This window comes from Propithecus coquereli, unplaced genomic scaffold (assembly GCF_000956105.1).
Source record: "Propithecus coquereli isolate 6110/MARCELLA unplaced genomic scaffold, Pcoq_1.0 Scaffold125, whole genome shotgun sequence".
Taxonomy (NCBI): domain Eukaryota; kingdom Metazoa; phylum Chordata; class Mammalia; order Primates; family Indriidae; genus Propithecus; species Propithecus coquereli.
In genome coordinates, this window is record NW_012136636.1 from 8,684,617 (window position 1) to 8,697,932 (window position 13,316).

At 38.7% G+C, this 13,316-nt stretch overlaps 1 protein-coding gene across 1 annotated transcript in view; it reads right to left on the reverse strand.

Annotated features, from left to right (window-relative positions):
• TUBGCP3 (tubulin, gamma complex associated protein 3) overlaps nt 1-13,316 on the reverse strand; it is an 85,268-nt gene that overhangs the window by 25,360 nt on the left and 46,592 nt on the right. Inside the window, exons 14-17 of the mRNA XM_012637956.1 lie at nt 10,816-11,005; nt 8,334-8,469; nt 7,449-7,517; nt 2,088-2,223 (exon numbers count right to left, since the gene is read on the reverse strand). Of these exons, the coding sequence (XP_012493410.1) occupies nt 2,088-2,223; nt 7,449-7,517; nt 8,334-8,469; nt 10,816-11,005 (531 nt within the window). The remainder of the gene's footprint in view (nt 1-2,087; nt 2,224-7,448; nt 7,518-8,333; nt 8,470-10,815; nt 11,006-13,316) is intronic.

Genomic DNA, 13,316 nt, shown 5'->3' on the forward strand with positions numbered 1-13,316 from the left:
AAGAAAAAAGGAAAAAGTGTTTATTCTCATCAGTAATTTTAAAAGCATAGAACAAATTAAAAGGAACTTCCGTTTTCACCTATAAATTGACAATGTATTTGATATTCAATGTTAGCAAACAAAACACGGCAATACAGATATTTTCAACACTGAGAGCTGTTTATTGGGATGTGAACTAAATTTCTGAAAAGTGGTCTGATAATACGTACCAACAAAGTTAAATATGAATACTCAGTATTAACAAATAAAAAGTCAAACTAAAATTCATACCTGTTAACCCAGCAACTCTACTTCACATTTATCTACTCTCAAGAAATATTCAGAGAGGCATATAAAGATAGATTTACAAAAACATGCATGGCATTTTATATTAGTGGAAAATTAGGGAAAAAAGTACATGTGCAGCCAGAGAGAAATGATGAAACTACACGTACGCATGAGGCAATATTATGACATTACTAAAAACGTTTTGGAAAAAGTTTTAAGGAAGAAGGGGCAGAGCCAGTGAAAGACACTGGAGTTAGACTCTGCATGACAGGATCTAGCTATGAAAAGTAATTAATTTTATAAATATGCACTTTATAGTATATATATTTCCCATACACAAAAAGCTGACCATTCTGTAAATGTTAATTTTCCTTTTAATTGTGTCATGTTAATAATAATATAAAATGGATTCCCAGTGTAAAAAAAAATTGACCAAAAAATTTGTTAGTTTTTACCTCCAAGTAGAAAACAAAACTCAGTGTTGATTATTCAATAAGACATGAGAAGAGCAAATTCGTACATGCTACGCTGATACTCTAAACACATATCCCAACCAGCCAACACTGCACCCTGTTACAGAGCTCGGGCTTCCCAGAGTGGAAGATCACACAGACTCATTTTGAAGAGAGAAGTGTGGCAATGAGAGTGCACCTGCATGGCCCTGAGCTGTCTAGATCCACAGCAGAAAGACGCTGGCGCGTGAGGGGTCAGCTAGGAACCCACCTAGGCGCTGGTACGAAAAAGAACGCAGAGGGCAGGAAAACTGCAGGCAGAGTGGAAAGCTCTCAAGTGCACACCCAGTCAGTCAGCAGGGGAGCGCTCCCGTGACGTGCAGTGAGAAAGGCGGCAGGAGAGAATGGGAAGAGGGCAGCAGGTACGGAGCCTCGTACTCCATGTGCAGCCCTCCCCACGGGGCTTCTCCTCCCTCCTCTCCAGAGGCAGCCTACAGTCACCAGGAGGTGGACACTGCCACAGCCATCACTTCACTGAGAAGAAAGCATCCCCTTTGGCTTCTTCTGAGCTATTTCAGAGGACTCCTCTCTACAGCAAACATCATCAGCTCAGACAGGTATCTACCAGCCTTCTATGCACGTCATTACGTTAGAATTCTGGTGGCTGCAGCCTTCGACCTTTTCTAAGGTCGAAGCCTTCTTTACTAAGAAGTAGAAATCATGAACTCCTTTCCTCAAACAACTACTCCTTTTTTATTTTTAATACTTTTCGCCAATCAAAGGATTAAGGACATATACAGTTTAGTTCTTCTTTAGAGACATATTGATAGAAACTCTTTCTCAAAGGTTTTGACCAAATCAAGTTCAATATAGAATTTCAAAATTATTCATAATTGAAGTCATTCAGTATTTATAACATTAAAATAATCTTGACTATCTTACACCTGAGCATTTTTACTATAGTTTAAATTATAAAATAATATAGAATATTTCCATGAACATACCAAAATATTAAAGAAATTCTCAAATTTAATTAAAACACTAGGTGAATTTGTAAATGAGCCAATGATTTATTAAGTGGTTTTCTTTCCTTAAAAATTGGCAATTCAAAAGAACTAAACTATACATATGAAAACGAGTGAATAAAAAACATGATGTTAAAAAAACTTCACGATCTAAAAAAAAATCCAGTTTGACTCAATCCTTCCTACTAATCTGTACTGAAGCAGGAAGAGCAGGCCAGGCTCATGGGTCTGTCCCAGCAACCACATCCAAAAGCAAAACGGCGGATCACGCTCAATTCGGGAGCTGCTGCCGAGCTGCTAGAAACCACGCTGGCAGCGTGAGCTCCCCGCGCTGGCAGGTTACCTGGCACACTCCTCAGGAGCTTCGCGTTGCACATGTGCCCCTTCCGTATGTCGGTGAGGATGTACTCCATCCGCTTCGCCCTCCAGAGAAAGTTGAACACCCTCAGGTAGTGGCTCATGCACTCTCGAGTGAACACCTGAAGGAACAGAAGACAGGCTCATAGTATTCCATGCATGGGAATCCACCACCCTCTACAAGGCTCAATCTTTATTTTAAAAAAAAAAAAAAGGGGGTGTATTTTAGCCAACTATCATAATGTAACAACTACACTGATCACTTGCATGCCAAGCAAACCCACAGTGATAGAAGGGAGGTGTTTTATACCAGTTGTGCAGATGAAGACAGAGCCTAGGGTTACACAGTTAGTAAACGGCTTACCAGGATTTTAAGCCTAAGTCTAAACCTAGTCTAAAATACAGACTATTGACTGCCCCTCCACAGCCCACCTGAGGGACATGTGAGAGAGGGGCCACTTCCCTCTGAAACAACAGCTCCTAAGGCTGGCAAGCTCGTGGAAGAGTCCTTCAAGCTATCTTCATATATTTACTTAGGGCTTGCCCAACTTCAGTGCACACACACATGGTTTCACAAGCAGAGGGAGGACAAGCCAACGTGGTGGGGAGTGTGCAAGGCCTTCCTTCCATGCCACCCCCTACAGCGGCCAGGGTCAGAAAATAAAAATATAGGATGCCCAGTTAAACCATTAGTAATTTTTTAGGATAAGTATATCCCGTGCACACAGGGTTTTTTGTTAACTACAGACAACACATTTCTGACACAAACCTGTGCAGCACAGACACTGGGCACGTGTTCACCTTTTACTACTCAACTGGGGCAGAGAATTCCCTGCACTGTCAGATGGGACTGGAAACCCACCACGAGGGCAGAGCCATGTCCTTAGCAGTAGGACAAGGCCAGGCACCAACGGGCACCTACTCTACCTGCACACAGCCTTTCTCTCACTCCCTGGACACAGCCTTGCTCACTCAAGTTTTCGGACCAAGTCCATGCCAAATGTTCCTCTCATGTGGCACCCTATTCAATCTTGTCCATCTCTCAAGGACAAAGTCTCACCAATTTCTCTCTTCTTCAGGCACTTATAACATTTATTGCTTCATTCTTGCAATTTTAGCAATTGCTTATATTGATATACTACTTTATCTTGTTTTATTTCTTGTATTCTTGCATTTCTCGCTTGTTAGCAAGAACTATTAGGTTATTAAGTATGAAATGTCCGATTTCCTTAAGTACTAAGTTTGACAGTTGATATCTTTGACATTTCACTTTGATACTTCTAGTTTTATTTTTATTGTGAAGGCACATCCTCAGTTTTTCATACGCACAGTTTGGCTTGTGGTTATTTTTCAAATTTTATTTTAGAACAATTTTTGTAAAATGGATAAGTCAAAAATTCATGTATATTAGAATAGGAGTTCCCCTGTGAAACCAATGCAGCACAGACAGCTTGCAATACCAATGAAGTGTTTGGGAAGGATGTGGCTAATGAACACACGGTACACTGATGGTTTGAGAAGTTCTGTTCTGGTGATTTTATTCTTGAACATGAGCCACGTGGATGACCTGAGACCAAGGTGGATAATGATCAACTAAAAGCTGTAGTGGAAGTGAATCCATCTTAACCGATGCATGAATTAGCAGCAAGGTTTGACGTTACTATTCCAACAATATTGGACCATTTGAAACAAATGGTCAAGGTAAAGAAGCTGGATAGATGGGTTCCACATGCATTAAAAAAGCATCAGAAGAGAAATCATCTCAATGCTTGCCTTTCTTTGCTGTTACAACATAAAGGCTAACTATTTCTACGCTGTATTGGTATGTGTGATGAAAAATGGATTCTTTTTGACAATCCCAAGGCTTTTGGCACAATGGTTGGATAAAGATGAAGTGCCAAAACACGGTCCAAAACCGAATATTCATCAAAAACAGCTAATGGTGTCTGTTTGGTGGTCCAGCGCTGGTATCATCCACTACAGCTTCATGAAACCTGGTCAACTGATTACAGCAGATGTCTGCTGAAACTAATTGGATGAAGTGATAAGGACACTTGTAATTAAGCAGCCGAGATTGGCCAACAGAGACAGGCCAATCCTCTTTTAAGACAACACTCAACTACATGTCACATAAACGACAACGCTGCTCAAACTAGAGGCTAGACTTGGAAACTCTTTGTCATCCATAGTATTCACCAGACCTTGCACCAACTGACTACTGTTTCTTCCAGGCTTTGGACCACTTCTTGCAAGGAAAAATATTTAATTCTCAACAAGCTGTGGAAAACGCCTTTCACAATTTCATCGCCACTCGCTCTCCAGGCTTCTTCACTGCTGGCATAAACAAGCTACTGTTAAGATGGCAAAACTGTATCAACAGTTCAGGAACGTACTTTGATTAACTGTTTTGCTTCTTGTTTGAGATATAATAAACTCAACTTTTGATTCAAAATTGGACATTTCATTTTTAATGACTTAATATTTATTACTCTGTATGTCTTTTTGTGCCAGTATCTGGAGGTGCTCAATACTGACTGATAATTAAACATCTAAACAGGAGTGATTAGAAATTGCTTTGAAGGTACTCCAAAATCAAATACGCATGTTTTGGAGGTTATCCATTTTGCTGTACTGCCCACACTATTAACATTCTTACAATTATAGAAATTAAGAATGACTAACTAATTTTATGAATAAATTAAAGGATTCTTCAATAATCAAACGATATGTTATAGGGGTCCTTTAAGTATCATGCTCTCATAGCACATTTAAAATAATTTGATTTTTCAAAATTTAGTTTAATCACAATTCTTTAAGAATATTAACTCTTTAAGAGAAAGACAGTCATGTTCTACTAATTTATAGAGGAAAACATCATCCACATTTTCATTTTGCTACTTATGCAGTCTTTCAGTTCATCACTTACTATAAAGTTCAGAGAAATTAAATTAAACAAATAGGCTTCTGACACGTTATCTAAAACTGATCACTGAGAATCAATAACAGAAGTAAAAAGATTTTTATCCCGCCTACTGTCAAAATGAAAATATTAAAGATAATATTTCCATATTCTTCTTCACATAATATTAGGCTATCTTATCACATATTACAATTTCATGACCTTAAAACAAAAAATAAGAGCATATTTAATTATAGCCAACATTAAATGACCTAACCATACTAAAATTTTGGATAAAATTACTGATTTTATCCAAATAGTTGAAGATTCATCAAAAACAAGATAAACCAAAAATATTTTAAATGTTTATGAACCATATTTAGCTAATATATTTTTATTTGAGTAATCTAAGTTTTAAATTTCCCAGATTAATTTTCCAAATTGGCCTGTACAAAAATTTCACTGACAGTGTATATCACAGAATTAGCATGAAGCTAAAATTATGCAGTTATAAGATATAATTATATAATTATTATAAGATATCTACCCATTATAATTAAATTCTGTACAAAAATGACAACCTCAATTAATGAGAACAGAAAAGAAATAGCAGTAATAAATTAAATTTAACAGAAAAAGTAGAAAACAACACATTTTCCTCCAAACTCTGACTCTTGAATTGCTTTTTAAAAATATAATAATCCTCTTACCTTTCTAGTAACTTTTACATATAAGTACACACAAATTAATCTGATAATTATTCCCATTACTAACATTAGTTTAAATACTTTTAATTGTGAAATATGACTACAGGTATGGCAATTGAGCCAAAAATATACCAACCACAGGACATAAGCTAACCCCAGAACTGGAATGGCAAATGCCAGATGCACACGAGCTTGTTCCCCCCGCTACGGACCAGGCAGACCCTGCTACTCCATGGAAGGACCTGCTCCTCTTGCTCAAGCTGAGCACCCCAGGCTGCAGCCACTAGTCCACTTGAGTTGGCACACAAACCAACATTTGTTTGCTATGGATAGGGACGTATCACAGGTTTGCTTTTTAAAATAAATCTGATAAAAACTTCTTTCCTTCAGTCCTTCTACTAAAGCAGAGCTTTTAAAAATCTAAAACATTAACAATAATTGCAAGATCAGTTGTTTATGTATGTAGTATGCAATGTACAATGTTGGCACTCTTAATAAGATGTGCACTATTGTGAAATAAGTAACATATATTAAGACTGTTCAGTTTACCTATTTGTCAAAGCACTCATACTTTGTGAAATAATTGATGCAATTACATTTACTATGGTATCTTTTATGCTACGAAAATAATATGGAATGTATACACATTAACAAGGCAGGTAATATGAAATTTTAAATAATTTGTTAAAGTACCACACTGTTGTGTGCATTATAACTGTTTTAAACTGTTTAGGATATGAGCCAAGGAAAAAAAGCTCCTTTGACTATGACAAAAAATTAAATTTAAGAGCAGTCATGCATTTAAAATATAGTAGCTTTGATCTAATAAAGGTTAAACGTTGGGAATTTATGTGTAAAAAGAAACTGCACCAGCAGCTTCCATTTTGGAGTAGACAGGAGAGGCGCATCTGTCAGTGGCAAATCTGTTAAACCTACAGGGTGAGACGGTGAGTGTGGCTTTGATGGAAATATTCTGGCAGGGGATGTGCTGTGCACCTTGAGAGGAGGGGACAGCCCTGCAGCTGGACTCTGCAAGAACCACCAAGGAGAAACTTTAGAGCCACATTGGATCACTTCTTAACAAAACATTCTTCCCAGTACTTAAATGCAATGTCCTTTTTCATTACTTCAGATATAAAAATGACGGAAATAAGTTCAAAGAGCTATCTTGGAAAATGAGAATTTATTCAAGTCTGAATAAAGAAAAAATGAACCCTAAAAAAGAGGCATTTAATCGTAGACACATAAAAAGACAGCTCCCCTGGTCAGTCTTTTAGAATTTGGTAATGATAGAAGAAAGAGTTTTCTTTACATAGATAACAGTACTATGAACAACAGCATGGCTATATCCTCGTCAGTTTAAATGAGTACTAAATATCAAATTCTACTTAGTAGTAAAAATACGATTCCCCTAAAATACACTTCATCCTAAATTAGTTGCTATAATCTAAGGATAATGGAATAAAATGAACAATCCATTCATTAAGTACTTGCTGAAACTTATTATAGAACAAATAATGTTTTTAAGAATTCTTAAAATAATAGAGCATTTCAGTACTCATTAATAATTATTTAAAGCACACACACACAATTTTGGCTTAAATATTCATTCAATGAGTGTATCTTGGATGTCAAAGTAATCACTTTATTCTAAGTCCTTAGAGAAGTTAACCAATTTTAAACAAAATGTTCAGTAATATAAATAGCTGAAATGTTATAAAATTACATAGAATGATCTTACAGTTGCAATTGGTCCATCGACATGATAATCCAGGCTGAAGACATCCCACCCAGTGTCGCCAGGAGAGACCTAACAGCAAAAACAAACAAATAATTGCAAGACTTTAAGCTTATTGCTGAACTTGTCAATTCCTCAAAGAAAAGGCAGTGAAAATAATATTTTGCTCAATTTTTAAAAACTACTTAATAGTTTTGAGTGTTTGGCTAGATGAGGGCAGGGAACTGCATTTTTTTGTTAACTTCTGTACTGTCAACGATTAGACAATGATGGGCACAGGGCAAGTGCTCTGTAAATATTTGGAAATGAATGGTGTATTTCTGAATGACTACTGTAAATATGTTTATAATTCATCACCATTTGTTCATGACAAACAAAAACCCACTGCCTCATAATATGTTCCAAACTCTTAAGTCGTTCCAAATCAACTCTCACTAAAAATCCTTACATTCCAATATTGTAAGAAAACCAATAGGTTCTGCTACTGATCCTTCATTATAACTAAGCAATGTGCTCACGTTTTAACACACATGCTCCTAAGAAAAGTCACCTCCTACCAAGATGAAACTGAAAACACCAATTTTCTTATGAATAAACATTATTACAAATCATGTCTTGTGCCTCCTATCAAATTTACTATGTGAAGCACGTGCTAAGCATCTGTGATGGGCTACCACGCACTGGTCAAGGTCTTCTGAGTTTTATCCCACCGAACCCAGCAGCCCCACACCGTGCCTCTTCGTGAGGTGAGCAAAAGGAAACCCAGACCACCCAGGAACAAGGGCAGAGCGGGGTTCACACTGAGGCTGTCCATTGTCCAGAACACCCCGGGCTCAGTGGGTCCTCCATGCGGGGCAGGGCAGTTCCCAACACTCGGAGTGGCGCTACCTCCAGCAGCCTCACATCCAGCCTCCTCAGAATCTCGGGACTGTCAAACTGCGCGTTGGTGGCTCTGACGGCGGTCTCGAGAATTCCAGTCAAGTTATGCTGATACAAAGTCGTAGCTGGACGAACAAGTTCTGGTCTTAACAAATTTTTTAAAAATTAAAATGTTATTTCAATTCTTACTGAATGTTTAAAAAACTTATCAATTATAAAAAGTTAGAGTTCAAATTGTAAAAACTGAAAAGGCAAATGGGACCAATACAATAATGTGGTAAAATGTGATGACAAATGATGCACAGCGTTAACTGCAAATAGGGTTTACCAATTATTTTGGAGAGTAAAACATTTCTTTAAGACCTCAAAATTATTGATTTTGGCTGGGCACAGTAACTCACGCCTGCGATCCCAGCACTTTGAGAGGCCCAGGCAGGAGGATCGCTTGAAACCAGAAGTTCGAGACCAGCCTGGGCAAAATGGTGAGGCCCCATTCTCTATGAAAAATTTTTTAAAAATTAGCCGGGCATGGTGGCACCACCTATAGTCCCAGCTACTTGGGAGGCTGAGGTAGGCAGGTTGCTTGAGCCCAGGAGTTCGCGGCTGCAGTGAGCTATGATCGTACCACTCACTGCACTGCAGCCTGGGGCACAGAGTGAGACCCTATCTCTAAATAAAAAATATGTTATATTCATTCTGCTTAAATTGAATGTACTTTGTTGTGCTATACATGTTAACAAATAAAATTTTCAAACTTCAGACTGGCCTATGAGTTGCATGAATTATTATAATTTCCTACATAGACTCAATGAGAAGAGCAGTCTCCACTCAAAACAATTAAATATATGGATGGCAGGATCCTAAAGGGCTAAGAACCACTGCATTATCAGCAAACATTTCTTGGGGGGTTACTGCTATTTGCTTTTGTCAATATGAAGCTAACATTTCTCTGATTGAGAGCTGACCAAGTGAAGAACAGCCAACCATCTTCAGGGGTAGATATAAACCATGAAATGCTAGGCAGAAGATGAAGTCAAAAAGAAAAAGGTAACACCAACTGAGTTCCAATCAACCTGGGGCCAGCTGCAGACACACTGATGGCACATCCCTTTTAAAAACTAGAAACTTAGAACACAAGAACTAATTTTTTCACTTAATAGCAATAAAGAGACTTTAAATATTAAAGCCTGGCATAGGGCAAAAACAGTGTGACCTGTGATGCTGGCCTGGTCCCCTCCAACTGCACTGGCTTCCACACCCCACACCCACTCACACTCATGGGCTAGGACATTCAGAGAAAGTCTCCCCTTTAAAGCGTCTCACCACTCATACTTCAAACAGGTAGTGAGCTCACATCCAGGACTTCATCACCAGAGGACCCTTCCTTGCTTACAGAGCAGATGCATCAAACCAGGAGCACATGGCAGGTCAGCTGTTGCTAGGTGTCCCTCAAAAACTAAATTATTTTTCATACTGAAGACTGACTTCAGTTAGAAGACAGGACTATAAAAGCTTGTGTGTCTAAAACAGTGGTTCTCAAAGCAGAGACCCCATGAGCAGCATGGCCATCATTTGGGAACTGGCTAGAAATGTCCATTCCTGAGGTCCCCCAGGTCTGCTGGATCAGACTGTGGGGTAGGTCCAGCGATCCACTGCAGTTCTCTGAGTAGTCTGATGCACACTGCAGTTTGAGGACCAAAGGCCTAAAACAACTGCTTGATTTGCACAGGTAGGATTTAAAGGTAAATTCTATTTTGTGTCTTAAAGGCACATTTAACTTATTTTAAGTGTCCCTCCAGAGAACACCAAAAAATAATCACTTTCCATTCTTATAAATGCCCGAGTGACAATACTAGGCCCATGCCATGGCTGACTGGTGGGCTCATTCGCCAGCGCTGCCTGGGAGCTCTGGAGTGCACCCTGGGGTCTGGACCGTCTTTAGAGCCAGGGGCCAACAGGCTCTGGACCAGAGCCGTCTGTTTCTGTGAATGGAGGGGAAGGACATATGTTTAATTCTGGAAGGGAAGATGCTATGAGAAATGTCAGAACACAAAATGAAAAAGGTAGCAGTTTTGTTTTGTTTTTACATCAAACAACATTAACTAAAAAATATGGAGCTAAAAGTCTGAGTAAAATATACATTTTATTTTCAGATTAATTTCAAACTGAAGCTAAAGTTAATTGTGATTACACCATGAACTCCTTGTACTTAAAGGCTGTTAAGTGCCATAGTTTCAGTAAGAAACACAAGTTTCTCTTATGCATAAATCACAGTACAGGACTAAGATGCTCTGCTGATAACCAGAGCAAAAATAAAGGGACTTTAACTTTTGAAAATTTTATAATCTTATCTTTTCAGATTTTATTTTCGAATTCAAGTCATTTTCCTCTAATGTCAGTTACTCTTTCAAACAAAACTGTTAAGACTCTTTACCATGTTATATATACTATATATTTATAAAAATCAAAATATATAGTTATAGTTTCTTACTTTAGCAAATCCATTAAGTGCCTTATAAAGTCTCCTTGACCAAGAAGCAAGTACCGCCTCATTGCCTGCATGTGGTCCAGCAAGCTGTATTTTTTATTGAGAACATCCAATAGATATTTGCTCGTCTCAAAATAAGCAGCATCAATTTTCCCCTGAAACGCATTTTCTAAGTCTGTGAATAAGTCTGCAGCTGTAAAGAACAAGAGGGAAAAGCACACATATGTGCATAACTTGCATTTTCACAAAGGAACACTGAAGACACACATGCAGTCAGTGCCAGCCCGTCTGTGGCATCAGTGACAGATGAACCAGTGACAGGCAGCTGCATGGCCACAAAAGCACACCCAAGACCACGAAGCTGAAGATGGGGTTCACAGCAGATGTCTACAATCGCATCCGCAAGAGGGACTGGAACAGCTTTGCTCATGATCTCAAGGATCAATTTCTACACTGTCACTAAAACCCGAAATCTCACTAGAACACTTCGGTAACAGGGCATGTCAGTGTGGAGTCACCTGTACACACCCACAAGATGTTTTCACACATTGAAAGACCAACAGCACATGTGGATGAGCTTCAGGAGCTGTACAACTCGGTAAGAGTTGGGTATTGTTATCGTGCATTCCCTAGCACTCACTCTAAGGGATCGCCAGAGGTTGTCTAGGGGACAACACCAGACTGTCACCAATAAAGAAGGCTAACTATAAGCAGTAACACAAAAAAAGTGTTTCTGTCACTTTCTACTGAACAGAAATAGCATGAGGAGACTACACAAATAGAGCTTTTTATGGTGCTAATTTACATCTATGTAGCACAAACCTGCTTATTAAATATATCTGAATATTCAATTTCATTAAAAACCACAATAACACTCAAGCTAGACACAATCTGCATGTTGAAGAATAATCTAAAAGTGAAAAAGATAACATCCTCGTTAAGGTCAAGGAAGAACAAGAGAGACGGTGCCTTCTGACACCAAGTTTACGTCTCCTTCCACTACCCAAGTTAACCAGTTTGAAAATATCAGACTTTAAAATTCTTTTGTTTGTCTTTCAGAATAAGAGATCACTGAAGCCTATTTTAGCACTGCTGTTATTCCAATTCCACATCTGTATGGGAACACTCAGATGTCCCCAGTGAGGACGCAGTTTCCTGAGGAAGCGTGAGGCCTGCCGAGGCAGCACAGCACGGTGCCCCGGATGAGCTCGCCAGGATCATATTTTAAGGCTGACGGTTATATTTCTGTTGATACGGGTATTTTTTAAAATGTAAGTATTTTTCCCCAGAAATGCTTTTACCACACCCTTGTTTGAGTCATTAAAGCTTTCCATTCCAAAGAAAAGGTTTAAATAAATACTAACCAATTTTAGCCCAAAGCAGTATATTAAGACATAAAATCCAGAGCTTCCTCACAGAGCTCTTTGATTCTTAATGGTTTAGGCATATCTTGTGCTATGGTTTTTTAGTTTTTCTTTCTTCTTTATTCCAACTTTTAAATCCTCCTAATTTTTTCACAAATAAATATAAATTTGACACTCTCCATTTTTTTTTTGTATTATTCTTAGTCTTTTAGGATTTGTATCTTTTATTTTCCAAACTACACTATAAACTCAGCAGCAGAAAGCATGTTCTCCACAGACCCTGGCAGCCATGGACAGGACGAAGGGGACGGCAGGAGCCATCGTTACTGGGGAGCAGTGGCAGCAGCATGCAGTCATCCCCCGTGGACACCGAAATCCAGGGGTGCTCAAGTCCCTCATGGAAAGTGGTCTAGTGTTTGCACATTCCCTACTCACACTCTCCCACATAAGTAATCTCTAGATTACCCATAATACTTACTACAATGTAAATGCTACGTAAATAGTTGCTACATCGTATTTTTCATTTGTATTATTTTTATTATTATATTGTTATACCTTTACATGTATATTTTTTATCTGCAGTTGGTTTAATCTGCAGATATGGAACTGGTGGAATACAGAGGGGTGACTGCAGTAACAGCAGCAGCAGGAGTGTAACAGGACAGCAGCAGCAGTTGGCAGTAGTATTAGCAGTAGTATAATATTAGCATTCCAGCAGCAGCAATAGCTGGCAGTAGCATTAGCAGTAGTATAACAGCATAGCAGCAGATTCAGTAAGCAGTAGTACTAGCAGCAGTATAATAGCGCAGCAGCAGCAGACAATAGCATTAGCAGTAGTATAATAGCATAGCAGCAACTGCAGTTGCCCATTGTATTAATACCAGCAGTAGTATAACAGCATAGCAGCAGATGCAGTTGGCAGCAGTATCAGCAGTAGTATAACAGCACGGCAGCAGCAGCAGCAGTATCAGCGGCAGTATAATAGCATGGCAGCAGCAGCAGCAGTATCAGCAGTAGTATAAAACATGGCAGCAGCAGCAGCAGTTGGCAGTAGTATTAGCAGTAGTATAATAGCACAATAGCAGTAGATACAGTTGGCGACAGTATCAGCAGTAGTGTAATAGCATGGCAGCAGCAACT